The sequence below is a fragment of the Drosophila sechellia genome, chromosome 3L (assembly GCF_004382195.2).
Source record: "Drosophila sechellia strain sech25 chromosome 3L, ASM438219v1, whole genome shotgun sequence".
Classification (NCBI taxonomy): Eukaryota; Metazoa; Arthropoda; class Insecta; order Diptera; family Drosophilidae; genus Drosophila; species Drosophila sechellia.
Window position 1 is genome coordinate 3,014,836 of NC_045951.1, and position 26,653 is coordinate 3,041,488.

Consider the following 26,653-nt stretch of genomic DNA (forward strand, 5'->3'; position numbering starts at 1 on the left):
GTTCATTAATCAAGTTAATGTCTAAATACATATTTCATTACTCCCATATTCTCCTGTGCGTAAATACTGCAAGGCACTGGGAAAAATATTGCTATCAGATTGATTTGGCAGGTCATTCTAATCAAAACATTTCATTTTGAATGCAACCACAACTAGATTCTTGACCACAGTTGTAGCATATAGACCAAAAAATGATGCACTCTATAAATTTATAGCCGAAGTCGCCGCCCTTTCAGCTTCAATGCATTATAAATATTTACGAGCCGTCCGCTGGGGAGGATTCCGTGGAGGATACGCACATCTTGGTCGATGACGACGACACATCCGGGAGCGAAATGGCCAGGGTCCATTCCCGCAGGACTCACGCCATCAGCTCCTTTGCCAATCGTTTCTCAACCCGGGGGACAGAGCGACGCAGTGCAGCTGGAGGCATATTAATGATGTCTTTATGGCGGCCACATGGGCTTTGGGAAATTCCCCGGCGGAACTGGCTCACCCACACAATTTACGAGCGTAGTGCATCCATCTAGTAATTAAAAAATAGAAAACACTTTACTCGTAAATGCTGATTTATGCGGGGATGCAACATGGCTGCACGAAATTTGGCCACAAAAAAGAGAAAAATTTCAATACCTACTTTTTGCAGGGTTTGTTAGTACTTAGAGCGTTCTAGTACGAGTATTTCTTATTCAGTTTAAAATATTTAATAAACTACACCTTTTATCATCAAACAAATCAACTGTCTGCTTTTTAAGCTGCAACACATTTACAGGCCCTTTAGAAAACACAAACATTCCCCAGTGATTATCCTTTTTTTCGTTCACATACGCATTACTTATTTGGTTGCCAATCGGTCAACTGTTTTACGGCTGACTTCCTGTGGAACGTGCCACTGGAAACTTGAAATAAATCCCAGGACCACGTACCCTCCCCCAACTACCCCTTCGCGTAAGTACCAAAAGAGCTCCACAAGGTTGCAGCCACAAGAAACTTCGTTAAGCTCCTCTGCCGGCAAACTCCCAATGCACATGACACTCCTACTATTTTGATTGAGCCATAAATAAGAGCGAGGCTTTATTTCAGTATTCCAAAGGGCCAGTAATAGTAGTGTGTTTAGCTGGGAGAATCCGGCTGTGCCTCGACCACAAAGTTGTAGATACCATCCTCGGTTTGCATCGGAGCCTGCTGGGTGATTTGGAAGCGCTCTGGTTTTTTGACGTCTTTGAATATTTGAACCACCTGCTGACGCAGGGGCTCCAGAGCATCAACGCCATCTTTTAATTTCCGGCCCAGCGATGGCTGGATGTTGTCCACCATGTGGGTAACCAAATCAGCGATAATCGGCTCCAAGTTGGAGCTGTTCTCGCGCCCCAGCTTCCCATTGAGATACAGTATGGTGTGAAGGTTGCGGACGAACTCCTGCGTGCGATCCGATTCTATCTTCAGGAATTTCTCATCCGCGGCCGTCTTGAGGTCCTGTTCCGCCTGCATGCGACACTTCTGATAGACTTCGCTGGCTGGGCGACCTCTTTTGGCCTCCTCCTCCTCGTCCTGCTTCTGATACTCGACCAGAAAGTCGTGCAGGATGCGCAGCGGTTCAAGGATATCAGCGTTCACTCGGTGCAGCGTTATCATGCTGGCCGAATAGCGACGCTGGAGATTCTCACGCTGAGGTGTGACCTTGGCATCGCGACGACCATTTGAAGAACCAATCTCCTTGAATGTCTCGAAGTCCTCATTCATTCGGGCCAAGTCCATGAGGATCTTGTGCTTGACATCCTGTAGATTACCGACCTTCAGCACTGATTCCAGAAGTTCCTTGGTGTACCTCTTGTTTCCGAACTTCTCGGTATTGGCGCTCTCTGAAGTAATCGCGTTCGATTTGTTGCCGCGCATAATAATGGACAAGGGAACCGCTGCGGTTTCCTCGTCGGAATAGAGCTGTGAGTCCGAAAGACAGAGCACGACTGCATTGTCATTTCTACTGAATCGAACCAGATAGGTGTAGTCCTGAGGATCGTAGCCCATGACAATGCCATTGACGATGCCCTCGAAGGAGCGTCCGTGCAGAAAACTGCTGACCCTGGCATCCTTGGCCAGTGGCAGGGGCACACGCTTGGGTATCTGGTCCAAGTAGCCCACGTTCTCCTTGGGATTGAACTTATGCTGCTGCAACTGGCGCACAATGCGGCGTTGGCACTCCAATTCTTCGCGTTCCAGTTCGATGAAGGCGGGCGAAAATCGACGCGCCTTCCCCATATTCCGGCGTACCAATTGCCATCCTCTACGGGGCATGAAGCAAGAGTGCAGGAGCGGACAGTACTCCGCTATGAAGCGCTTCATATCGTAGCCCATGGTCAGGGTCGGCTTGTCCAGGAAGGAGTCCACGAACTCACACCAAATCCAACGGTGAGAGCTGAGATACTTCAGGAAGTTGTACAATCTAAAGGAGAATGAACAATTAAACACTTAAAGGGGTCAATGGAATCTTCCCCACTACGAACCTCTTGCCAAGTATAAAATCATTGGAGTAGTGATCCTGCTCCTTTTCCATCTCTTTCTCGTCCTCCGAAACGGCTACTGATATTTTGGACGGCTTTTTTGTAAAGTTCGCAGTCCTTTTGGACGACCCCTCTGGCTTAGTCCTCACCTGCATCGCTGGCTTTTCAGAAATCCTGCTACGATTGTCGAAATCGGGGCGTTGAATAAATAACTCATCGTTTTGCCATGCCGCCACCATCTTTCTGGGTTTCTTCAATTGATGACGCGACATTCTACGGATGGTAGCACAGCTTTAGTTCTATTTTAATATTTGATAGGAATGGAGAAAATATTACGTTGTCGTTGATAGTAATCCTATATTTGCCAGAAACTCGTTTTCTTCGCAGATCTCAGATTGGATTGTGAAATTATCGATTGACATGCTGAAATGGTCTACTAAGTTTTTCTTTCGTAATTTAAGCGAAGTTTTGCTGAACCAAATGTTTTTTTTTTTTGTCTCACAAGTCTCACACTCAATTATGTAGTTGACATTTGACATATGGCCTGCAAAATTGGGTTGCCAACATATTTCAGTTCAGTCAAGGGTTGTCATATATTCTAGGGTAGTCATTATTAAAAAACTAGTTCTGATACATCACATTTAAACCAACTAAAGTCTTACACGGATTTTAATAAATAGTATCAATATTATTTTATGAACAGCCTACAATCGAATTACGTAAATTGTTTTTTTTTCCTGCTGTGAAAATCATTATTTAACACAACATTTTCGACAGTTTTTTCTCGTTCAATTCACTGATTCGTTTTTTGTTATTGCCGCTTTCCAGGGTTGTTGATTTTCCGAGTGAAATCTGTTGAATTTTTAATTTGAAAAACTTTTGTGTGATTTTTATAGCTGGTGCCAATTGCGCAACACAACAATGGGTGGCCAAAACTCTGTTTAGCAAAATAGTAAACAGCCAAAGTTTCGCCGGACTGCAAGAATGGCTCCATGGTCAATAGTAGAAGGTCGATGGTGGTAATGGTCATCGGGGCGCGTAATTAATAAAGTTTGCATACGACTGTTGCCGTGGCTAAAACACCGCCAGCGGATTTGAAATTACGTAAATGGATTCCAGCATTATTGGCTGCGCACTTTTGGCCTAATTTCCATGTCTGTGATGTGGTAAGTACGCCTGTGCACTGCAAAAAAAAAAAAGGAAGAAGGCAAGAGAATTGCTAATGTAATTCAAAGAGTATTTAGGTAGAAACACAAACTGTATTTAATATCCAAATTTCATATTTAATTATATAAAACGGAATTCTAAATTAAATTAAATTATAAATACACCTCAGTGTATGCCAATGATTTTGCCCGCAAACTTTCGACACGTGTTGCGGTCGTTTTCTGGGAAAAAGGAAATTGGATATCCAGATATTCAGACTTAAAGGAACTTAAAGATTACTTCCTCCATCGAGATATCGATTGCCGTCTGTGCACCTCATTCAATTTGCTGTGCACACAGAGCTTCCGGAGAATCGTAGACTGAAGGAAGAGATACCAGTTTTAATTTGCATTCCTTTCGCCTCGAAGGAGCAGCGGGATGTCCTAATGCAGGACACCTGCAGCTTGTACTCACTTAATCAGCAGACAGGCAACGGTGATGCAGGTGGGTGGCTGGAGGCTAGCAACATGCGCTTAAAATTAAAAACCCAAAGCAGACAGCTGGATGGTTCTCGTGTTCTTCAGTTTTTGTGTTCCAGGATCACACAACAAAACATTGACATTGAACTAATGAAAGCTGCAGGCGGCACGTGCCACGCCCACCTACCACCCACCGCCCAGCCAGGAGACTTTGGCCAGCGGAATGGGCGATGATAGGTCGTGCCAACGGGTTACTCATGTGCACGACTTTATACATATACATATATGCGGCTATATTGTACCCTGTATGGCGAATGTTGGCTTTTGGTCTGGCTGACTTTCAGCCTGCGGGGCGTTTTTGCACTGGCCCAAAAAACTGGCTTTTGTTCTGGCTAAATGTTGAACGGCACACGCAAGCGTGTTAAAAAAAAGCTTTGCTCAATGAACCTAAAAAATCGAGTTCAAAGAGCCAGGGGCGTTTAAAATGGGCGTGTGTGAATCAGAAGTCAAGCATGAAGGTGTCAAAAGGTATGCAGCTATAGTCTGATGGTGAAAAGGATTAACACATAGTAGGGCGATTAATTTCACACTTTTACTTTAGTTTTAAATAAGCAAAGTATTATATATATATGAAGTGAAAACCGACTTCAGTGTAAGATAGTTTCACCAGCTTGTCGAACTTAAACTCTTGAGCTGACAGCTTTAGCTTCTGGGCCATCTACACGACAGAATCTGTCGCCGCTTGCCCGCCTTATACGCATGGCTTTTACTGTTCATTTACAGTTTATGACAGTTTGAGGACATTAAAATTGAAGCAGTTTGTATCGTCAGCTCCCAGTTGGGGGGCCACATGGGTTGGAGCTGGCTTATCGCCACTCGCCACTTTCATGGCCATGGAGCGCATTAATTGATTCGAGAGTTCGGTCTTTAAAGCGGGTTTTTAGAGCGGACATAACAAAGCCACTCGGGGGAGTCTGTGAAAGTCAATGACTTTCTGGGCCAAGTCACGTATTGGCCAAAAAAAAAAAAGCAGACTTGCAAAAAGGAGCAAGGCTTCTTTATATTTATGCCATATAGTCACACATTTGTCGCTTTAATTGAAAGCGCGAAAGCGACAGTTGAACCAATTTTCTTTTTTTATTCGGTTATTTTCCTTTTTGAAAAATCATTTGACAAGGAGCGTGCTTTCGACCGTTATCATGATTCCACAAAAAAGGGTCCAATTCGGCCCTTGGAAATGCCAATAATAATTATAAATATATGCGACTCTACCCACATCAAAGTGAAACAGCATTTAAACCTGGGGGAAATGTTGAACAACCCGCAATGAAAAGCAGAAAAATTGTGTAAATAAAAAATTAATACTATTGAAATATTACCTTCTTTTTGATTATGGCAATAGGATAGGGAAATTCCCAATGTTTATAGCTTTAACGTGTTCAAGCAGAAGGATTTATTTAAACAAATACTTAAATTATACTTAAAGCTCAGCTTCTCGGAGATATCTCGTACGATTTTCCCCACAAATGACATTGATTTCGTGCACCGAATTTCCTCGCGTTTTCAATTTCAATTACTATCGCTTTTATTTCAATTCATGTTCAATTTTTCCAGTTATTTTACAGCCATTGTCTGCGGCTAGGCGCCTTTGACTTGGACTCCTGCTCCTCCTGCTGCTGCTGACATTGGCTTTTTATCGCAGATTTCTTTTGGTTCGCCGGCCCGTAAAATACTCATGTGATTGCATTGTCTCCGCGATGCACAGGAAACAATTTCTATGCGTTTCGATAAGCCATAAGATTTTTTAAGTTAGAAAAGAACATTAAAACTTATTACTGATTTGCACTTTTAGAGTATACTTACACTTTGAACAGAGCGGTAATAAATATTGGCACTGCTATGGTTTTTTTCGCAGTGTACCATCGAAATGGCTGATTCAATTGGTCGATCCATTCGGTAGATGCCACAGAGACAACGCGGCGGATGGACAATGCAGCAAATCCTCTTATCAAATTGTCATCGTCATTAAATCGCAATTAGCCAACACCACAGCGATGGCAGTAACAACAATCTGTCGAGGATTTGGGGCGCCTCGATTGCTGTCGACAGCAAGTGGAAAAACAGAAAACTTTTAAGCGGAAACACGCGCCTGGCCAGCTGAACTTTGCCGCTCTGCGATGTCCTCGGTGATTCTGAGACATCCTGCGATGTCCTGGCTGCTTTCGCTCGCCGAGTCAAACTCAAATTGACTTAAGCGCTTCTTCTGCAGCCCCTGTCCACTTTCATTTGTCACAAAGGGGAGAGAGGAGGAGCTGATGGTTCAGGACTCAGTGCCCAGAACTCAGGACTCAAGACTCTGGATCTCAGGACCCAGTCATTGACACCGCCGTTACTTCTCTTTCCATTTCAGTGCCCGTCTTCCGCTGCAAACTTTCAGTGTTCTCCGCTCGACTTGGAGTAAATCAGCTTAGTGATTCCACCCGATTTTCGCCTGTCACCGGGATATCCAGATGACGGATGATGGCATCATGTTCCCCAGCCGACTTTATTTTTGGACTAGCAAATGCGGTAAAAAAAATTGGGCTGCTATTTACATTACAGAATATTACTAAAAATAGATATTTATTATTATTATTATTTTATAATATAATTTGTAAGTAATAAGTAAGACCCAAAACTTGAAACTTGTTTTTTAATACTTCTAAAGAGATCTTATTTCTAGAACTCTTCCTTAAAGCTATTTTTGTGACCGCATCTGTAGTTGGGCAGGGGCTACCGGATTTATGTCACGGAAGAACCTTGCATACCCAAGGGGCTCTCATATCGCCGGGCTCCTGGTTCTCAAGTGATAAGTGGGTTCTATTCCTGGCATTCAGCTACAGCCAGCAGCTTGAAAACTTAAAGTCAATTCCACTCAAGTCCGGTGGGGACTTGTGCACAACGGCAATAAGGCATTTGCCATGTTTTTCCATCCGACAAGAAAGCGCAACAATCGTCATATATAGCATATATATATATACTATATGGACGAAGGGTAGTGGGTGTAAGAGGCAGCCATTGTGGATGGCTTTTTGTGAGGCTTCCTCGCCGAGCATTTTCGTTGAATTATAAACATTTCTTTCGCATCGCACTGCACGACTGCTGTGCCAGTTGGGCAAAAATGCTGCTGCTCCTGCGATTTCGATTGCGGAATGTGGTCACATAGACGCGGAAACGTGACGGACGGAATATTGGCCAATCCTGGGGATACCCGTTTTATTTCTGGACGTACTGACTTGGCTGCAGAGCCAATTAAACAGAGTGCTTATGTGGCTAAAACAGAGAAAATCGCCCGAGAGGAATCAGTCCACATGACTGGTTATGTTTTTAATTGAAGGTTTCAGTTTTTAACAAGTAAACATGAACACAAGTAACAAAGTAACCAAGAAACTGTAATGCATTTATGAATTTAAATCAACTTAAAAAACAAAACTAAAATTAAATATAATAAATTTCAGTTAGCTAATTATAGAAGCATCTTATTAAATTAAGCAAATACCAAAAATTGACTATAATTCTAAAATACTATTTCAAAAATAAACTAATCAGGATAATTATCCACGTTCTTAGCCTGATCTGCATTATTTTCCCAAACCTTTGTGCGCTTTTCCCGCTCATTTTCCGCGACTTTTCAACTACCTGCGGATATAAAGTGTTTAGTGCACACAACTTCACACGCAAAAGGATAAGTGGAAATTTTCACGCAAAGAACGTGACCATTTTCGTGTCTACAGTTTCTTTAGTTTCGTTTTTCCTGACGGTGGCTTAACGTTCAAGTTGGTATTATTCCAAGTTCACAACAACAACAAATTGTTTCAGAACTTTGCTAAAAAAACAGACTATTGTCGTGGTACAATACTAGAAAACACTGGAAAAAAGGATATGCAAATTAGAATTTGTAAAAGGATACTTTCTTCTCAGATCTGGAGAATTAAAACTTGTAAATATAATCTTGTAAAGTGCCTATGCCAAATAGGAAACCTTAGCTCATTTTATTAATGAATTTTAAAGACACTCCGCTTTTTTATCAGTGCACTCCGCACAGATGCGGCCAGCATCATCGTGTGCATTTGCCTTTGGTTTTTTGTTGCGTTGTTTTGGAGTTCTCCCAGCTGCACTTTGCAAATGTCAGGCGAAAGGACTTCGGCGTGGGCGGAAGGACGAAGGTTATGCGGCGTCACATGACATTTGGCAATGCATGCGGACGCGTCCTGGTTTGCCCCACTGGAGCAGCCATAAATTATGAGCGGCAGACGAGCTGATAAAAACGAGAGTTATTTGCAGAGGCGTCTTTGCGTTCAGTTTATTGATTCCTTTGCATAAAGTTCAAATTAATGAATCATAGGCCATGTTTACAAATGCGAGGAATCGAAGGCAAATCGCATTCATCACTGTTAACGAGTGGCCATCGGAAACGTTACGCATTTTAATTGCCTATAATGCGTTGGACCCTTTAAACTTGTAGTATTTATGCCTAATACGATTGTAGTTTATTGTATCATTATTATTCATAGCCACTGTTGGGCTGTTAAAATATATATAGATCTCCAATACATGGTCGTATTTACATTTTATTTCTAGTAATCTTTAATCTGGCCAAAATTGCCATTGTACATGGCTCTTTAAGATTTAACACCTCTCGCAACCGAGCGAAACAAATTCGCCTCATGCACATAACTCCACGTTTATTGCCGCACCCACATTTCCGTTTCATGCCCCTTAAAATGTCAACCCTAGGCTTTGGAGTCGATTCCATGTTGCTCTTTATGTGGCACAATTTATAAGGCAGGACCCAAAAAGGAGAAAAACACCCCGGCAACTGTAAAAACACAAATCGTTTGTGTGGAATGCAAAAATAATTTGCAAATCAAAGATTGATGCAGAAAATCGGGCACAAAAGGAAAAACGAGTGCCGATGGTAGACCGACCAAAAAAAACCCACCGAACATTGCGTATACGCAACGTTGTAAAGTAAAGCGTTGGGAAGTATAAGGAAAGGGAAAGGAGTTGCGCAGCATTTTCCATTCGATTGTCTTCAAGGGGAATTTAATTCAGCTATGAATACGAAATTTTCCACAGCCGTATGGAAATTGAAAACCGAATCTGCCGCATCGATGTTGGCAAATTACGAGGCTTGTAAAGCCATAAATTGATTATCTCAAGTGTGCTTATCCTGGCCTTCGATTAAGCCGAATCACGTAGCCCGAATTACTCAAGTTTATCAGTGAATTATGAACGGAGTGTCTAGACTCTGCCCACTGACTTCCATTTTAATTATGGCAATTTACTCTTGATTTGTCCGAATATGAATGGCCCAACCCCTTGACCATTAATTGAAATTGTTGAAATGTGCGGGTTATCTGAAATTATAATCTCCTCAGCCCAGAATCCTGTCGATGGGCAATTAAAACTTTATTTATTGCAAAGCCATAAGAAAAATGCAGCCAACAATTTCGCAGTGGTCTCAAAAGACTTGGGCGGCAGCTTTTCAACTTGGCGGAAAATTCTCTGAGACACAAGGGAGCCTCACGATAAAAGAAGCGGGAAAACAAGCAGAGCGAAGGTAAAAGACTGATTTATTTCTGCCCCACCTTCATTGGTTTTTTTAATTCTTAAGTAAAACATTGTGCGTCGTAATCTCTAGAAACTGAGACCCAATTAATGAAGAATGAGGGAAAAGGCATAGATGCATAGACACAAAGCCACCATAAAAAAGTTTAAATAAAAGAAAAACGTTAAATATGGGTTAATTAGACGTTGCTTTAACTATGAAATAGATAATTTTTTAAAGAATAATTTCATTGCTAACCCTAATACTCGAGGGCACACAGCGGGTCTCAAAAGTAATTAAAAGCAGATGATGTTGTAATCATAAACGAGTGGAAAACTATTTTATTAAAGCAGCCAAACAGATTGCGATAAAAATCGAATGCAAAACGACCTTCCATTGGGGCCCTCACAAGCGAATGGCTTTAAGATCGTAAAAATTTACAGCTTTCGTAATTGCAAAATAGTTCGGCATAACATGGAACTTATTGTTTAGGTACAGGAAAGGAATATGTGCCAATACTGACGATGGCAAACACCTACACCAGATAGATAGACCCAGTCATTCATGTATCCAAACACCTATCCATAAAAGATGCCGGCCAGATTTTATTGAGGCATTATCAGGAGAAATAAACGGGGACAATTTGCCGAAAATTGGGGACTGGGAGGCCGAGGAGTCGGTTTTATGAATGCCATTTTGACAGGAGACGACAGCAAAAGGCGTTGCAAATTGCCGGGCGGGGCGTGGCAATGGGCATAGTTTTTGGCCAACCCTCAGACCTGTAATGAATGGCCATGTATGAGCGATAACCAAGCACTCGGAAAAATGTATCTTAAAGATTGATATATTTAGAGGGAATCATATTTCCTACAAAATCAGCTTACAAAAATGTAAATAACTTTAATGATTTATGGGTAAATAGGTAACAATTTTCAAGTAGAGCCTAATCCAAGTACTACAATTTAAGAGCAACTAATAATAAATGCGAAATTTCGTCTTTCTAGTTATTTTTGAAGTGTTTTCCGCGCGGGTTTCCAGAATCGACTTTTATGGCTCATAACCCACTGCACTGAAATGACGGAGTATTTGTGCTTCCCGATTTATCATCTGCAAGGACGCCACTTTGTTTGCCTCTGTTGACGTTGGCCGCCCAATTAATTGGGCAATAAAATGCAAAAACCAAAACAAATTAAATGCGAGTAAAAAGTTGGCACTGCCAAAATATTTGCCTTGGTTAAACCCGCTGTCTGGTGACACTTCGATCCGCAGAGAGCAGCGACGAAAGTGAAAGAAATTCATAAATAAACATTTGTCCGGTGCAAATAGCGAGTTTTTCGAACGTAGCCATTAGAAAGTGGAGCTGGTAGGCGAGGAGGAGGGTGGTGGGGAGTGTTGCAAGTGGGTGGCTTTTGGGCGACTGGGTGGGGTGGAGGTGTCAAGGGCGCGATAGCTCTTTGACAGCCGGGAAAGCGGATATGGAGTGAACGACAGGTTTTTCCCTCAGCTCTTCCGGCTGGTAGTTCGTGTTTATGCTAAATTTAATTTGAAGCTTTTACTCAAATATTATCGTCGAAAAATGCTGCGGAGTTTGGTAGGAAAAACTGAGCCACAAAGCCGTGAAATTAAATACTTAACCTACTTTGAGAAGTCACTTGATGGACAAAGTAATAACTTATTCTCACGCTTTAGCACTGTTTTAAGAAGAAACTAATTTTACACATTAAAAAATCAATTTGCATTTATTGTTGCTGAAAAACTTTAATAATTATACGTAAAACTAAAACCACATTGTAATAATGATGATATTTACTAAAAATGCATAGGGAAGTGTAAGTGATTGAGAAAAAATTTGTTTTGTGTTGTATTATTTATTATTGTATTATTTGCTTTTAATAATAACTAGCGCTTAGGTATTTTACATTGTAAAATAAATGTAAGTAATGACTGATGTTATCGATTATTTATACAATTCAAATGTTTAAGCTTTCGCGCGTAGAATGGGGTTTTTTAGGCAGTTATGCACGTCCTCAGATCACAACCTGGTAACACCAAAAGTTCTAACTTTGTTTGTGTGCGTGCGACGTCGGTTTTTTCGTCGTCGCGACTTTTTTAAAATAAACTGGAGGCATTTGCTAATAATTTAAGCCTAATCGATCAGGAATTTGTTCATAATGTCGGTTGTGATATCGAGCTCTTTGTCAAGAAGCGCTTGAATCGTGGGTAAGAATAAAGTCGCACCTAATAGAAAGAACGAATTAGAACTTTTTGCCACGAGAATAGCAAGTGCGTAGGTGTGTGTGTATGTTAGTGTTTGTGCATTTGTGTGTGTGTGTCTGTTGTGGTCCCTGAATGTGTGAGTGAGTGAGAAGGAAGTAGTCCCCCCTTCATTGCTCCAAAAAAAAAACAACAAATACAGAGTGTAAGAAGGAAAGAGTAGGAGAGAGAATAACTTGTAACAAAGTACCGTTACAACAATGGTAATACGGAAATGTGCAACAGAGAAACAAAAACAACAGCAACAAAAACGAGAAGTAGTACGAGTTTTGTGGGCCTTTCGTGCAGATACTACCAGTTTTCCCCTACCTCCTCCCCGCCGTTTTCTGCACAATTTCGAGTTTTCCCAGCTGCGCCACAGCAACAACAACCACAACAACGAGAGCAATTGTGACTTTTCCGCATTGCAGTTGCGCCAACTAACACCGATTTTTTGTTTTTGGGGCTTCGTGCCTTTGCGCTCTTCTTGCATTCAGCCCGCGTTTAATAAACAATTAATCGCCGAGCAATAAACTACAGCAAGCCGCGCATAGAAATTTGAGCTTTTTCAAAATATTACACCATCCGCTTACATAATATAGTTTACAAGTCGTGCTTCGCCATTCCGTTTTGTTTCGCTTGTTCGCCTTCTTCTTGAGGTCGTTTCTTCTGCTTCCTCTTCCAAGTGAGAATTCCCAACAACCTGTTAGAAGATTCGGTCCCATTGGGCAGCTTTTTAGCTGCGTTTATGCAGGACTGTAAGCAAGATCTACCAATGGTACTAACAATTTAAATATAAAGTGTGTTAACTATCAGGTAGTAAACAAGTTAGCATTTAAAGCACATTCTAAGTAAGACTTTTTTTATAACAATTTAGTATCCCAAATGTGTTTCCGTCTGTGTTGCCTGTGCTTATCAGGAGTGTTTTGAATTCGCCCAATTATCGTTAATGGAATTCCCGCATAAACGACTCATTATACACGCACACAGTCAGCGAGCTGAATTGATCGATGGTTTGTTCACCTTCTCCACCGCTTTCTTCCCCAGCGTTCTGCTCTTTCCACCTGTGGGCAACTACCGCCGTTATCTCATTCACCAAACATGTGAGAAATACCGCCAGCAGTACGATCTGTTCACCTTCTCAGTGGGCCAAGGGCCGCAGCGGCGCACCGTGCTCTGCTTTCGCAACCAGCTTCTGGATCCCAGTGGCTTTGATAAGTGAGCATTTTACATCTGACATAGTTCATTATTGTTAATTTCAATTTGTCGTTAATGCCCAATTAACAGCCGCAAGCAGCAGCAGCAGAGGGAGAAGGATAGAGAGCGAGAGGCAGCGAAAAGCTGGCGCAGCAACAACAATTCGCACTATCACACGAACGGCAGAAGCAGCAGCGCCAGCAGAAGAAGCGCCACGGAGCTCCGTAAGATGGGCGTTAAGAAGCATATCAGCGAGACTCCATGTGAGTAAATGGGCCGCAGCAAGCTGGCCGTACACATATAAACAAAGGCAATCCCCTGTTTTTTAATCACATTTCGGAGCGATGCGTTTCGGCTCCTCATTTAGCAAGCAGCCATAAATTTAAGTGTTTGCAAATACGCAAAAAGAAGCCAAACAAAGAAATCGAAAATGTTAATGAGCAACAGGGATAGCGACGAATATGAGAATACCCAGTAATACTCAAAATTAATTCACATATGTATGTACTTCGCCAAAGTTTTTAATTGTTTACAAAGTATGTATTTATTTATATTTGCCATGAATTTGCACAGTTGTGTGAGATACCCTGCAAATTGAAGCATTAATGAGCTTTCCAATCAGAAATAATGGCTAATTTCCAGCCAAGTGTATAGCAAATAGGTAGATTAACTAAAAATAACCAGATGCGCCAGCTGAGCGACGCTGGCAGCAACGTCGGCAGCGCCGTTGTCGTTCATTCAAGGTCGCCCTCTTTCTCGAGCGGATTTTTGGGTGATGTTGCATCACAGCTCACCTCACCTCACTTCACTTCACTTGGCTTCACGCAGGTAGACGCTCAGCTGGTCGACCGCTGCGCACGCTCACCAGCTCTGGACCGCCTCCTCAGACCCCCCTTGCCACCTGGGATCCACTTGTCAAGTTCGTGTTGACATTCACGAAAATCGGGCATAGAGCGGATCGAGAAAAATTGGGTCGACATAAGTGAATTTTGGTTTTAATTTATTTTATGCCGAATCCGTTGCTTCACCTTAGTCTCTATTTTGTTCGGTTTGTTTTGAGCATTTGCCAACTATTGTTGCTAATCGTCTACTTCTCTCTCTTATTTGGCCATCTATCTGTCTTAATGACTTCGCATCGTGTGAAGTATCTCACATTCGGTATCTTGCGTCTCTTTCTCAGTGTATCTAATGGATAGCATTTTCTGTATCTTTCAGTAAGCAAATCGAACTCGGTGGATTTATACAGGCCGCCAGCGCTGAGGAACAATAGCAATAACAACAACAGCAGCAGCGAGGAAGCAGCTGCAGCAAACGAAGCTATAACAACACCATTAGCTGCAGGAACAGCAACCACTGCATCTACGACTCCTACCTCCAAAGAATCCCCGAACAGGTAGGTAAATAGATCTACAGCCCATCAAAGTTAGGAATAGATCATAAACTGCGTATATACCGCTGACGAAACTGTTGATATTCTGTCGTGAGCTAATCGATTACATCGTTTCCTTCGCCACCATTTATTGTTACCTCTGTTTTGCTCCGCTCTTTCGCAGAGAGTACCAGGCGGACGCTTCAGCATCGGCGGCGACCCGTCGTGAACGCCGTCCCGATCGAGCGGTTTATGTGCCAAGGGCACGACGCAGTCAAACTACACCACCGACTACTACAACAACAACAACAACAACGGCGGCGACAGCGGTTGCAACAACAGCACCAGCAGCAGCAGCGGTGGTCGCAGCAACAATTACAACAGCGCCGGATTCCCCGCCAGTTGCAGATACACACCCGAGCAAAGCGGACGACGCCAACGGTCAGCCGCCGTCCAAGTCGAAGAAAAGCAAATCGCATCGGGAGCGCAGAGAACGTGGAAAAAAAACGACAGCAACCACAACGGCCGATAACGCCACTGTACTGGTTATATCAGCATCTGAGAACGATACTCAATCCAACGAAGAACACCGACCGGCAAAGCAAGCGGACTGTGATAAGGAGGTGTGTGTACTAAAACGAGTCAATAACGTATCTAAGCGAATCTAAAGCCTATGAGTTAGTTCTTAGTACGCTAAACGTGAACTGAAGTTCACACTTAACAATAATTGCTCAGCGTAGCGCCATTCTCCATCAGCAGTTAGCGTTTTGTGAACGGTTTTTAATCCACATTGTAATAGCTGACCTTGCCTTTCTAACACACAGATCATGAGCGGCGCCCAGCGTACAAAGCCAGGCAATGGCAACAAATCAGCCAGCAATGGCAAAAACCAGCCATCGCCTCCGCTGCGCATCGAGGATGTGGTGGCGGCCAGGAGCACCAATTGCGAGGAGCCGGCCAAATGTGATAATGATGTGCGCGAGTTGCAGCGAGCCTCAAAGGTAAGTTATGCCGCATGGAATCAGCGAAAGGTTTTAACTAACTTCCAAACGATTGCAGGAAATCAATCGCAGCAATCGCCGCATCATGAAACAAACCTTCAACTCAGATGTGCTGGAGATTCCCGAAAAAATAGAGACATCGGCAACCAAGGCCATCCCCACATCCCCGCAAGCATCAGCTACAGTGAAACCACCTGCAGACAGCACCACCGAAGACGATGATGAGGAGGACGAGGACGACTGGGAGAAGATGTTCGACGAGAGCGGCGACTGTCTGGATCCCAAGATACTCCAAGAACTGACTGAATCCGTGGGCAAGTGCAAAATAGAGCTGCCCAAAATGGACTATTCGGTGAGTAGTATAACTGGTTAACCAGCATCATCAAATCTAACACTCTGTTCCACAATTCCCACAGGTCTTTCACATTAAACAACAACTGCTCAACGAAGAGGAGTTTCCGCACGTTCTGGAGGTGTCCAATTTCCCAGTGGAGTTCAAAACTCCCGACCTGCTCATGCTTTTCGCCCAGTACAGGGGCAGTGGCTTCGACATCAAGTGGGTGGACGATACCCATGCCCTTGCTGTGTTCAGCAGTTCCCGCATTGGTGAGTGCAAATGCAACCGGAGATTGGTTCCGGAATGAAATAGAACGTTTCCTTCGCAGCTGCTGAGGTGCTGACGATGGGGCATCCGTTTGTCAAGTTGAAGCCACTGGCGGAGGCCACTCTGGAGTCACGACTGAAGGCGAAGAAGGCCGGCGCGGTGTCAATGCAGCCGTATCGCCAGCGTCCGGAAACCTGCACGGCCTTGGCCCGACGACTGGTATCGGGTGCACTGGGAGTCAAGCTGCCCACGGCGCCGCAGGAACGGGAGAACGAGAGGCGGGTGCTACGTGAAGCCAAAGGTGGGTGGAATCAGTGGGGCTGCCTTCCCTCGGTCATATATTTATCTTCGCAATCGTATCTTTCAGAACGCAAACTGCTAGCTGCCAAACAGCGGGACGAGGTCTGGGAGAGCTAGACCGCGGCCCGGAAGAAGGCCAGATGCATTTTTCTCACCCTTTTCTCATCTGCAATAAATGCGGCAGCAAACACAACACGATGTGGATCGACAACAAAATGCCCACAAAAACAATTCTCAATCAAAGCTAACACAGTAAATGAGTAATTCGCATGCTAAGCAATGTACTTTTAATGTTCGCTTTTTGTGAAATTAACACAGACTTTTGCTCAATTTGTTGTAGTTTTTAGAGGATGCAATGCATATTATATCATCTAGGCCGTAAGAGAGAAATATCTATATTTATTGGTCGTAGCAATTAGACGTGCAGAGAGACGTGTGTGCGTGTTGTTTTAACTCCAGCCGTAAACCTAATTTTTAAGCGCGAGCAATTTATATATTGATATATATATTTTAATAAAGTTTATAGCGTAAGTAAAAGTTAACTGATAAAGTTGTGTTTTTAATTGGTAAAAGGAATAGAACATGGCCATACAGCGCTTTTGGATTGCCAATGCAGCACAGATATTTTCTTAAAAATAATCTTTTAAAATTACAAAGTTTGCGTTAATACGAAAATTCAAATATGGTTTCAAAATGAAATTTATGTTGGCAATGCTGAACTATGCAGTGGTGCCGGAACGGCATTGTGGTATTTTTGCGTATTACGGCCACACTAAGGCCGGCAGAACAATTTGTTATTAACACAAAAAGAGTTAATTATAGCGCGTAAAAGGTTACAGCTGTGCGTTTGTGTTGTTGCTTAATGCAAGCAAGTAAACTACCCTGCAACTAAAAATAAGTATTAAAATCGAAGCTTGGCAATCAGATTGGCATTGGAATTTTAGTAATTCTGAAAACTTAATTTAAATCGGTTACACGCTGACAACTATAAATTATAATAGCAGTGAAGTGAATGAAATTGATAAGCTTATCTTTTCGGAAGCGCAACAACAATAAGCGCGTTCCACCAAAAACAATTGAAGTTCTGCCCGTTGAAATAGTTCCTTTTTTGACTGCGTGGCTACAAGTTGTGGGCGTGTTCGAATTTCGGGTATGTGCGTACAGTAGAGACTGGCATGTACTGTACAATGATTTATTGCATACAAGGAGTATCTTCTCTTTAAAGTTTAGTCTTGTTCCTAATTAACTTTCAAAAATTTATATCATTTTTAAAATTAAAGCTAGAAGAGGGACCACTGTACACAGGTTTATTATAAATATAAAAAGCGGCAATAATTGTAAAGGCTGCGTGTCATAAATAGCGCATAAACCGAATCCAATAGCCATATACGTACGTGGATCTCGTTTCAGCCCAGTCATGTCCAAGTACTTATCTGTCCTACTGCTGTCCGCGGCACTTGTTGGAGCTGCCAAGCCGGAAGATAATGAGTCGTGCTATTCCTTCGCCGGCGGCTCCGTTTATCCCGACCAGCCAAAGGGCGACCATCAGCTGCAGTACACCAAGGCAGTCAGTGAGTTCCATTGGACGCAAACAACCAGGGATCACTATTAAGTCGCTGTTACCTTTGTTTCCTCAGTTTCCAAGCCAGCTCCGCAGTTCGAGGGCACAGCCGTGGTGAATAAGGAGATTGTAAAGCTATCACTGTCCCAGTATCTGGGAAAGTATGTGGTGCTACTCTTCTACCCGCTGGACTTGTAAGTACATCTACATTTAGTATGAAGTTCAATACCTACATTTATCATTGCCATTTTAGCACCTTTGTATGCCCAACGGAGATCATCGCCTTCTCCGACCGCATCGCCGAGTTCAAGAAGATCAAGACCGAAGTGATTGGCGTCAGCGTGGACTCGCACTTTACCCACTTGGCCTGGATAAACACGCCGCGCAAGGAGGGCGGCCTGGGCGACGTGAAGATCCCACTGCTCTCCGATCTGACGCACAAGATCAGCAAGGACTACGGCGTCTACCTGGAGTCCAGCGGCCATGCGCTGCGCGGTCTCTTCATCATCGATCAGACCGGAGTCCTGAGACAGATCACCATGAATGATCTGCCCGTGGGACGCTCTGTGGACGAGACCATTCGTCTGGTTCAGGCCTTCCAGTATACGGATACCCACGGAGAGGTTTGCCCAGCAGGTTGGCGGCCAGGTGCCGATACGGTAGGTTTTTGAAGCATTGCCTAAAATAAATCCTTTCTCATATTATTTTATTACCCCTACAGATCGTTCCCAATCCTGAGGAGAAGGCGAAGTACTTTGCCAAGAACAACTAGGGACAGATAGATGCACATCACCTTAGCAGCCCAGCCCAGTTGCATTCCTAATGTTCACGACTGAATCACGACCCAAACGAACAATCGCTAGAGTCCTCTGTACAGAAAGTCCAAGTCCGCAATGCCACCGATTGCGAATGTTTCGCATTTGCTTTGTACAAAATATAGTTTGTTTATTTTACAGCATAACTGAGAGATAAATAAATTCATGAAGTACATGTGAAGGTGATGCAAATTGCGCGGCCCCACAGGAGCTGGACCAAAAAGTAGGAGATCGTATCGATCTCAAAATGCCTTAAAAGCTGGCTCATGAGGCCAATATAATGGGTAACAATTCGATTGCAATATATGTAATATGTAGTAGGTAATAGGTAATAGTAAATTAGTTAGGTACGCCATGGTTGCAGTTAAGTAATCTTGTGCTCCGACCTCTGCGTACAACAAAGCTAGGTCTGTCGAGGTATATAAATCTGGGGAAACGGGACGGGGGCGACGACAATAACAACTAGGACGTCATAAGGCACTCGTTCTCGTCTGATTCTTCGTGTGTAGTCTGTATTGTGCGTTTGTCAGTATGTGCTTCATTGTGGTGAGCTTTAAATGCCAAAACCGAGGTTCATAAAATAACGAAGGTGCAACTGCGGTTCAGATCCAAGTTGTGCGGGAGATTCCTTTGGTGCGGAGATTCCGTATCGATCAAAGCGTTGCACTGTTCAGATTCCCGGAAATGTTAATCAAGTAAGGGGTTAAAAAGTTCTTAGAGCTATGACGATACAACACGTCGAACCAAAAAGCAGTCGGCGATTATAATGTTTGGGCATTTGTTCCTTTTATAATTCGATTCATCCACAGCCTACTGCTCGTAGTAAACCGCGTCCTGAAATAAACACAAACACAAATCAATGAAGGGAAACGAGTATATTTCACTGGCATATGCTATATTTCACTCTGCGATATATATATATATATATACTCAAAACTGATATACTCACAATCAAAAAGAGCGCTGCGAATATGAGCGCCTTCATGCGAACATCCAGATTCAGGGGGAAGGTGACGCTGAAGTAGTCCGCATCGGTGAACAGCTCCCTTCCCAGTCCGGACCATTGTTTGCTGATTTTGCCGATCTCCTCGTTGTTGGCGCTCAATACCTGTGCGCGGTTAAAGGGGCGAGAGATGTTTGCGTTTCGCATTAATCGGTTCGCAGTTCGCGGCATCGCAATTAATTGACTCGCTCTGGACAGTCAGGCATGGCTAACAATGACGTCACTGCCTCGGATTGCAGTCCATGTACTTCTATACGAGCACAGCAGCGGTCAGCAAAAAGGGCTCATAGATTTTTGCTATAAATTGATTGAGGTCTTATCTACATCTAGAGGCATATGTTTAATAACATATTTAAATGAAAATGTAAACTTATTTGTGTGCTATTAATTCGAACGCTGTTGTGTGCTCATAATTATCTAGAATGAGGCATTTACCAAAACCACAAATATATGTATATAGCCACTTATAAATGTTTAATAATTAAGAAAGCAATTAAGCGGAAGCCTGATACTGTTCATTTGGGAATTTTATAAACTTCGACCTCGACTGATGGAGACCATCTGTGCTCCGACGATTTTATAGCTAATCCGCTGACCGCTGCTGTGTGTGTATACACTTGTTTGGGCATTGGGAATCGAGATCGAGAGCCACAAATAACCACTTGTTGGCTGCGTACTGACCTTGAAGTTGGTATCGCTGAAGCACTTCCATGGACAGACGGGTCCCTCGATCTGCAGGACGATGTCGCCGAATGTGTTCTTGATGTTGAACTTGGGCCGCAGGAAGGTGCAGATCTGCCCCACGCTTCCGATCACCTGGCCGGGCGGCGCCGACACCTCAAGGGCGTTCATGCAGCTGGGGAAGCAGCAGAGGATGTCGCACTTGAAGGGCCGGTACAGGTGGAGCACCTCGTTCTGGAAATTGTCCAGGATCTTCATCTCGAAGGGACGCGACCGGCCGAGCATGTTGCGGGTGCAGCAGTCGCTCTCCTCGTACGCGAAGTACACATTCTGGCCCAGTGAGTTCTTCACCTTGAAGCGGTTCTTCGTCTCGAAGCCGGTGAGCAGCTCCAGTTTCTCGATCTTCTGCGACACGAGCAGTTGGTCCAGGGCGGTCAGGTATTCCAGTCCCTGCGGGCAGTTGGGCATGCCCACGGGTATCGACATCCAGTTCTCTGCAATGGGGCGTTGTTCCGGATTAGCTCTCTATGTATTTATATTTATCTATATGCACAAAGTGCTTTTCCTATATCTATGCATGGGAAAGGGAAATTAGCATAGCTACAATGGCGGTCAGGCGATTAAGGCCAGTGATAGGAGTTTTTAGCATAGACTTGTATTTAAACTTGGAATCACTTCACTTTTATTATTATTGTTTTAGGACACTTTTAAATATATTTTTGCGTAGTTGGGGTGCTATTGTCTTGTCCGCTGCTGTACTAAGCGACGGCGTTTCTGCCTTTCGCACACGCCCACTTGCCCACACAGACGCGCGCAACCGACTAGGTCCACCCGAGTGATGGCATTCAACAGTGGGACTAATCCATATATGTCCATCACTACACACCAGGTCCGTTGGCATTGTTGCCGGCGTTCGCCGCCTGCGGCTGCAGTACCACTGCGCCATTCTCGTCCTGCGGTGCATTCTGCGGGAGCACCTTGTACTCGCTCATCTGCATCATTGTTATTTCCAGCAATTAAATTCGGATCGGATTCTTGAACAGTTCACAAAATACTGAATGCAGCGTGACCGCGTTGCGAACGCCGAAAAATCAGCACATCCACCGTACGAAATATACTATCATATATTTTGGTATTTATTCAAATATGGATAAAAACAAAGGCTTTCAACACTCAATGCAGTTCCAGGTTAAATTCGTTATAGGCTGACGTTTTTCTGAGTTAATTGCACTGTATTGTAATAGTTTCGAAATAAGTAATTTAATGAATAACGGGTTTTTTTTAAGCTAGCCTCCTTAAGTTCCATGGATTTTAAGTTTTTTTGTGCCAGTTGGTATATTCGCGGCTGCCACCGACGGTAACACTGCGGCCATGATTGTATGATAAGCGAGCCATAAAAGCCTGGACACAAAAGACCTGAAACATGCTGCTTGGCAGCCGAATCTCCAGTCGAAATGAGCGAATCTCTTGATAAGACCACCAGTCCGAGCTCGGCCAGTTCCAGGGCCACGCCCCGGGGGGCGGAGGATGCGGATGAGGGCCACGACGTGAGCGACACCTTCTACACGAGCCAGCGCAAGAAGGGCAGCCACGTATTTCGGGTGCGCCTGGACGCCACAGGATTCACCCTGCAGCGGGAGTCGCCGGGCGGTAGCATTGTTAAGGAGCAGCATGTCCGCATCTCGGACATTGTGGGTGCCCGCTGCATGCGGCCCAAGAAGAGCCGGCGCCTGGCGCTGTCGGGCGCCTGTGCGTGCAGCTCCGGTAATCCCAATTCGCCAGCCATCTCGGCGTCCGGCGATCACCATCGCCCTGCCACCACACCAAGCAAATGCAGCACCAATAGCCGGGATAATATCCCGTCGGATGGCGGCGATGTCAGCGCGTTTCTCTACGTGTTTGCCTATGTCCTGAAGAAGAGGAGCCTGCGGTCGGAGTTGCACCGGGAGCGAACGGTGCTCACTCTGCGCTTCAGATCGTTCGACACCTTCGAGGACAACATGAGGGAGGCGGATCGTTGGTACAGATCCCTTCGCTGGCAGCTGCATCGCACGTTGGAGGAGATCTTTGTGGCGCCGACAGTGGATGAGCGACGCCGTCGAGTGCTGGTGCTATTAAATCCCAAATCCGGTTCCGGTGACGCTCGTGAGGTCTTCAACATGCATGTGACGCCGGTGCTCAACGAGGCCGAGGTGCCCTACGACCTGTATGTAACCAAGCATTCCAACTTCGCCCTCGAGTTTTTGAGCACCAGGTGCCTGGACGCCTGGTGCTGCGTGGTGGCTGTCGGCGGAGACGGTCTCTTCCACGAGATAGTCAATGGACTGCTGCAGCGCCAGGACTGGGCCCACGTCCTGCCTCATCTGGCACTGGGAATCATTCCTTGCGGCTCCGGGAACGGATTGGCCCGCTCCATTGCCCATTGTTACAAGTATGTTATCTTTTTTTTCAAGTTTCATTTGGAAGAACCCTATTGACTTATGGGGATCTTCATATTTCGTGTAAAACAATCCCTCCAGCGTCTAGACATTCAGTTTTCCAGAAAATAGTTTTCCTTTTGCATAAGCAAAAGTAGTTGTCTTATCGTGTCAAATGGTTTTTCTGTTTTGCAAGTGGGGATATCCCCTTGAAGTTAAATTGACGTCAGACTAGAACAAACTTTCCATATCGTTAAGTAATTGCCCTAATTTCCTAACATTTAGTGGCATATCATTTAACTTAGAAATCATATTTGTATTGCCATCATTTCCTATTGCTTTATGTTCATTTATAGCTCAACTTCCCGATAAAAGAGTAAAAAAGGGTAATAGAAAAGAATGTTTATAGACTTTAAAACCACATTTAGGTGTCTCATATGCGATCTATTGGTCGTAATCGAATTATCAGGCTTGTGTTGAAACCTATTCCCTTGATACCTTTCTCTCCAGCGAACCATACTTCAGCAAGCCAGTGCTAGGAGCAGCTCTGACCGTAATCAGTGGACGCAGTTCACCCATGGACGTGGTCCGCGTGCAGCTGCAGAGTCGCTCCCTCTACTCCTTCCTGTCCATCGGCTGGGGTCTGATCTCGGACGTGGACATCGAGAGCGAGCGCATTCGGGTGTTGGGCTACCAGCGCTTCACCGTGTGGACCCTCTACCGTCTGGTGAATCTGCGCACCTACAACGGCAGGATCAGCTATCTCCTAACGGACCATGAGGTGTCCTCAACCCATAGCGCTACCGGCTATGCTGCCCAGCGGAGAATGCAGAGCAGCCGTAGCTGCAATACGCACATCGACATGCTAAATGGGCCGGCGCCCATCTATCATTCCAGTGTCGAGTACCTGCCACAGGAGTTTGCGGACGTGATCTCCCTGGAGACGTCCATTAATCAGTCGTTCCGCTCGAGGTGCGACAGCTGGTTGTCGGGGGGATCGCGGCGCAGCTTCTACTATTCCATATCGGAGAGCATCTACCACAGTCTGGCGGATGAGAGCGAGTTTGCTGGACTGGCGGCCGCCTCGCTGGAAAACAGGCAGCAGAACTACGGTCCGGCGAGCGAGCTGCCGGACCTGAGCGAACCGCTGTCAGAGGAACAGGGTTGGCTGGTAGAGGAGGGCGAGTTCGTCATGATGCACGCCGTGTACCAGACCCATCTCGGCATCGACTGCCACTTTGCGCCCAAGGCCCAGCTGAACGATGGCACCATCTACCTGATCCTCATTCGCGCCGGCATCAGCCGCCCGCACCTGCTGAGCTTCCTCTACAACATGAGCTCCGGCACCCACCTGCCGGAGGCGCAAGACGACCATGTGAAGGTGCTGCCAGTGCGAGCATTCCGCCTGGAGCCCTACGACAATCACGGCATCATCACGGTCGACGGCGAGCGCGTCGAATTCGGGCCCCTCCAAGCTGAGGTCCTGCCGGGCATAGCCCGCGTCATGGTGCCCAAGTAGGAGGAGCTTACTAAAGACCATCAAGCAATAGAAATCTCAATTTAGGAATCTCTGCATTTGTAGCTAATACTTAGGGTCCCAGGTGGCCGACATGAAAGAGTTGTGCATTCTACATATTTCGTGTTTTTTGTGGCCTGCTTCTGCCAACCAATCATGTATTGTTAACATTTTGAACACAATAACAGCTATTTACGAAATATCTAACATGTTTGTTTATAAAACGTGTGCCATATAAACTGCACGTGAATTTATTTTTATCTCGGCTGTTCAAAATAGCGATGAAAGTCTTATTTATTTTATTCTTTTTTTTTTAAACTGTGTAACGAAATGAGATATTTATTCAAAACGTTTAAAGATGATTACAAATAAATCTTCATGAATTCGAAAATCTTAGAAAGTAACAGTGCAAAGAACTAAATCATTTACAATTCCATATTTTAAAGTAGGAAGTTAAGAATATAACATCTTTATAGAAAGTCTAAATAAAATCTTTGAGCTTGAAATAAAATAAAAACATTAACTTTTATTTCAGCTTTGTTTCAATTGTTTTCTTCAATTTAATATTTACTTTTATATATTATTTTCTAAAGTATATTATCAATTAAAGCTTTTATTGAAATATAACGGTTCCAACCAATAACGGTAATTTTTCGGTATTTCGTGCTTTCATCTAGTATTTTTGTGGAACGCAAATGACAGTTTTTAGGGAGTTTCATCCGGTCACACTGGTCGGAAAAAAAGAATAAAACAAATCCGTTCCGTTTGTGAAAAAACATTACCGAGGAAAAATAAACAGCCCTACTTGCATTTCACATAGTGTCAGCACATTCCGATTCCAGTCCGCGACTCTCCAGCACGGAATCCCAGTCTGCATTCCGCTCAGGAAGCGATTCGTGCTCTGCAATATGTCGTCCGAGGAGCTGGCGCCAATTAACGAGCAGGACTTCAAGGATCTCAAGGAGCGCATGAAATTGATTGTGGAGGCGGATCCGAAGCAGTATCACAATGACTTTTCGCTGCGCCGCTATCTGCGCGCCTTTAAGACCACAGATGACGCATTTCAGGTGAGTCGTTCGAAAAAAAGGCCCAATAATAACCACTATATGAAAATCTCAGAAACCTCAGTTTTGAATAACCTTTCACTAGGTCTCGAACAAATTTCCCCCTTAATTAGTCCCTTTGAGCTCTGATTAAGTAATGCAATGCCAGATTTAATTCCTTTTATGGATATAAACCAATGGACAGCTTATGATATCATCATCCATATCATGGGCCATATAAAAATGATATGAAATATTCAATACCCTAAAGGGATTTCAGATACTTTCATAGCTATGGCAATAAATAGTAGTACGAACAAAGTTTTCTTTTTACAGGCCATTCTGAAGACCAACAAGTGGCGCGAGACGTACGGCGTGGACAAGCTGTCCGAGATGGACCGCAGCCAGCTGGACAAGAAGGCCCGCCTGCTGCGCCACCGCGACTGCATCGGCCGTCCGGTGATTTACATTCCGGCCAAGAACCACAGCTCGGAGCGGGACATCGACGAGCTGACGCGCTTCATCGTCTACAATTTGGAGGAGGCGTGCAAGAAGTGCTTCGAGGAGGTCACCGACCGCCTGTGCATTGTCTTCGATCTGGCCGAGTTCAGCACCAGTTGCATGGACTACCAGCTAGTGCAGAATCTCATCTGGCTGCTGGGCAAGCACTTTCCGGAGCGCCTGGGCGTCTGTCTGATCATCAACTCGCCCGGTCTGTTCTCCACCATTTGGCCGGCCATTCGCGTGCTGTTGGACGACAATACGGCCAAAAAGGTGAAGTTTGTGGCGGACGAGGTGGAGCTGTGCCAGTACCTCATCCCCGACATCCTGCCAACGGACATGTAAGGCTTCCGCCTCGAAACCAGCATCCGACGAAGCTTCTGCTAGGCGTAGACATATCTCCAAAGAGAACCGAAACCAGTACCTAAGTTTGCAAGGAGGCATCTGAGAGCTTTTATCCAGTACAGTACTCTATCTGTAAATCGATGTGTTTAACAAGTTGATTGTAAAGCGTATTCTATTGGACACCACAACTATTAGTAAAATGCTAACTATTTTAGATAAAGGTTTATCTTGTATGTGTAGTATCTATATACCTGAATTCGTACCTATATATATATATATACATAATATATATGCAAGTGTCTATGTGTACAGCAAATAAAGTTGTTAAAAA

General features: G+C 44.3%; 6 protein-coding genes across 10 annotated transcripts; 4 read left to right on the forward strand and 2 right to left on the reverse strand.

The window, feature by feature from the left end:
• Positions 1–1,060: 1,060 nt before the first annotated feature.
• LOC6610541 (protein lin-9) lies at positions 1,061–3,054 on the reverse strand. Its single transcript, XM_002035085.2, has 3 exons — positions 2,838–3,054; positions 2,505–2,774; positions 1,061–2,443 (listed from the first exon to the last, which is right to left on the reverse strand). The coding sequence occupies exons 1-3, from the start codon at positions 3,038–3,040 to the stop codon at positions 1,114–1,116; spliced, it is 1,803 nt and encodes a 600-aa protein (XP_002035121.2). The 5' UTR covers positions 3,041–3,054; the 3' UTR covers positions 1,061–1,113.
• Positions 3,055–11,831: 8,777 nt separating this feature from the next.
• On the forward strand, positions 11,832–16,982 carry LOC6610542 (uncharacterized protein DDB_G0290587). Of its 2 annotated transcripts, XM_032720158.1 has the most exons (10): positions 11,832–11,936; positions 13,017–13,187; positions 13,257–13,429; positions 14,382–14,559; positions 14,720–15,158; positions 15,360–15,536; positions 15,595–15,888; positions 15,953–16,142; positions 16,202–16,441; positions 16,508–16,980. In XM_032720158.1, exons 3-10 carry the CDS (start codon positions 13,396–13,398, stop codon positions 16,555–16,557), a joined length of 1,602 nt encoding a protein of 533 aa, XP_032576049.1. In that variant the 5' UTR covers positions 11,832–11,936; positions 13,017–13,187; positions 13,257–13,395; the 3' UTR covers positions 16,558–16,980. The 2 variants fall into 2 exon arrangements, with proteins under 2 accessions (XP_032576049.1, XP_002035122.1); XM_002035086.2 differs by lacking the exon at positions 11,832–11,936 and having other exon boundaries at positions 12,904–13,187; positions 16,508–16,982.
• A 249-nt stretch (positions 16,983–17,231) lies between these two features.
• LOC6610543 (peroxiredoxin-2) lies at positions 17,232–18,991 on the forward strand. Of its 3 annotated transcripts, none has more exons than XM_032720162.1 (5): positions 17,232–17,281; positions 17,851–18,011; positions 18,078–18,195; positions 18,255–18,660; positions 18,723–18,991. In XM_032720162.1, exons 2-5 carry the CDS (start codon positions 17,858–17,860, stop codon positions 18,771–18,773), a joined length of 729 nt encoding a protein of 242 aa, XP_032576053.1. In that variant the 5' UTR covers positions 17,232–17,281; positions 17,851–17,857; the 3' UTR covers positions 18,774–18,991. The 3 variants fall into 3 exon arrangements, with proteins under 3 accessions (XP_032576053.1, XP_032576052.1, XP_002035123.1); XM_032720161.1 differs by having other exon boundaries at positions 17,233–17,590; positions 17,721–18,011; XM_002035087.2 differs by having other exon boundaries at positions 17,234–17,590.
• LOC6610544 (phospholipid scramblase 1) lies at positions 18,926–21,563 on the reverse strand. Its single transcript, XM_002035088.2, has 4 exons — positions 21,387–21,563; positions 20,501–20,994; positions 19,766–19,924; positions 18,926–19,650 (listed from the first exon to the last, which is right to left on the reverse strand). Exons 1-4 carry the CDS (start codon positions 21,499–21,501, stop codon positions 19,627–19,629), a joined length of 792 nt encoding a protein of 263 aa, XP_002035124.1. The 5' UTR covers positions 21,502–21,563; the 3' UTR covers positions 18,926–19,626.
• A 282-nt stretch (positions 21,564–21,845) lies between these two features.
• On the forward strand, positions 21,846–24,640 carry LOC6610545 (sphingosine kinase 2). Its single transcript, XM_032720159.1, has 2 exons — positions 21,846–22,931; positions 23,428–24,640. Exons 1-2 carry the CDS (start codon positions 21,955–21,957, stop codon positions 24,434–24,436), a joined length of 1,986 nt encoding a protein of 661 aa, XP_032576050.1. The 5' UTR covers positions 21,846–21,954; the 3' UTR covers positions 24,437–24,640.
• Positions 24,641–25,148: 508 nt separating this feature from the next.
• On the forward strand, positions 25,149–26,564 carry LOC6610546 (CRAL-TRIO domain-containing protein C3H8.02). Of its 2 annotated transcripts, none has more exons than XM_002035090.2 (2): positions 25,149–25,500; positions 25,813–26,564. In XM_002035090.2, exons 1-2 carry the CDS (start codon positions 25,342–25,344, stop codon positions 26,320–26,322), a joined length of 669 nt encoding a protein of 222 aa, XP_002035126.1. In that variant the 5' UTR covers positions 25,149–25,341; the 3' UTR covers positions 26,323–26,564. The 2 variants fall into 2 exon arrangements, with proteins under 2 accessions (XP_002035126.1, XP_032575052.1); XM_032719161.1 differs by having other exon boundaries at positions 25,425–25,500; positions 25,799–26,564.
• The last annotated feature ends 89 nt before the right edge of the window (positions 26,565–26,653 follow it).

What these genes read in the sequence shown, in the direction of transcription:
- LOC6610541 (XM_002035085.2), bottom strand. Translation starts at nt 3,040, where the DNA reads ATGTCAAATGTCAACTACATAATTGAGTGTGAGACTTGTGAGACAAAA. An exon ending in GGATTACTATCAACGACAAC is followed by an intron (nt 2,775 to 2,837) that starts GTAATATTTTCT and finishes TACCATCCGTAG; the next exon opens with AATGTCGCGTCATCAATTGA. An exon ending in GATTTTATACTTGGCAAGAG is followed by an intron (nt 2,444 to 2,504) that starts GTTCGTAGTGGG and finishes ATTCTCCTTTAG; the next exon opens with ATTGTACAACTTCCTGAAGT.
- LOC6610542 (XM_002035086.2), top strand. Translation starts at nt 12,919, where the DNA reads ATGGAATTCCCGCATAAACGACTCATTATACACGCACACAGTCAGCGA. An exon ending in GCATATCAGCGAGACTCCAT is followed by an intron (nt 13,430 to 14,381) that starts GTGAGTAAATGG and finishes TGTATCTTTCAG; the next exon opens with TAAGCAAATCGAACTCGGTG. An exon ending in GGTGCTACGTGAAGCCAAAG is followed by an intron (nt 16,442 to 16,507) that starts GTGGGTGGAATC and finishes CGTATCTTTCAG; the next exon opens with AACGCAAACTGCTAGCTGCC.
- LOC6610543 (XM_032720162.1), top strand. Translation starts at nt 17,858, where the DNA reads ATGTCCAAGTACTTATCTGTCCTACTGCTGTCCGCGGCACTTGTTGGA. An exon ending in GCAGTACACCAAGGCAGTCA is followed by an intron (nt 18,012 to 18,077) that starts GTGAGTTCCATT and finishes TTGTTTCCTCAG; the next exon opens with TTTCCAAGCCAGCTCCGCAG. An exon ending in CTCTTCTACCCGCTGGACTT is followed by an intron (nt 18,196 to 18,254) that starts GTAAGTACATCT and finishes TTGCCATTTTAG; the next exon opens with CACCTTTGTATGCCCAACGG.
- LOC6610544 (XM_002035088.2), bottom strand. Translation starts at nt 21,501, where the DNA reads ATGATGCAGATGAGCGAGTACAAGGTGCTCCCGCAGAATGCACCGCAG. An exon ending in CAACAATGCCAACGGACCTG is followed by an intron (nt 20,995 to 21,386) that starts GTGTGTAGTGAT and finishes GCCCCATTGCAG; the next exon opens with AGAACTGGATGTCGATACCC. An exon ending in TCGCAGCGCTCTTTTTGATT is followed by an intron (nt 19,651 to 19,765) that starts GTGAGTATATCA and finishes TGTTTATTTCAG; the next exon opens with GACGCGGTTTACTACGAGCA.
- LOC6610545 (XM_032720159.1), top strand. Translation starts at nt 21,955, where the DNA reads ATGAGCGAATCTCTTGATAAGACCACCAGTCCGAGCTCGGCCAGTTCC. An exon ending in TCCATTGCCCATTGTTACAA is followed by an intron (nt 22,932 to 23,427) that starts GTATGTTATCTT and finishes CTTTCTCTCCAG; the next exon opens with CGAACCATACTTCAGCAAGC.
- LOC6610546 (XM_002035090.2), top strand. Translation starts at nt 25,342, where the DNA reads ATGTCGTCCGAGGAGCTGGCGCCAATTAACGAGCAGGACTTCAAGGAT. An exon ending in CCACAGATGACGCATTTCAG is followed by an intron (nt 25,501 to 25,812) that starts GTGAGTCGTTCG and finishes TTCTTTTTACAG; the next exon opens with GCCATTCTGAAGACCAACAA.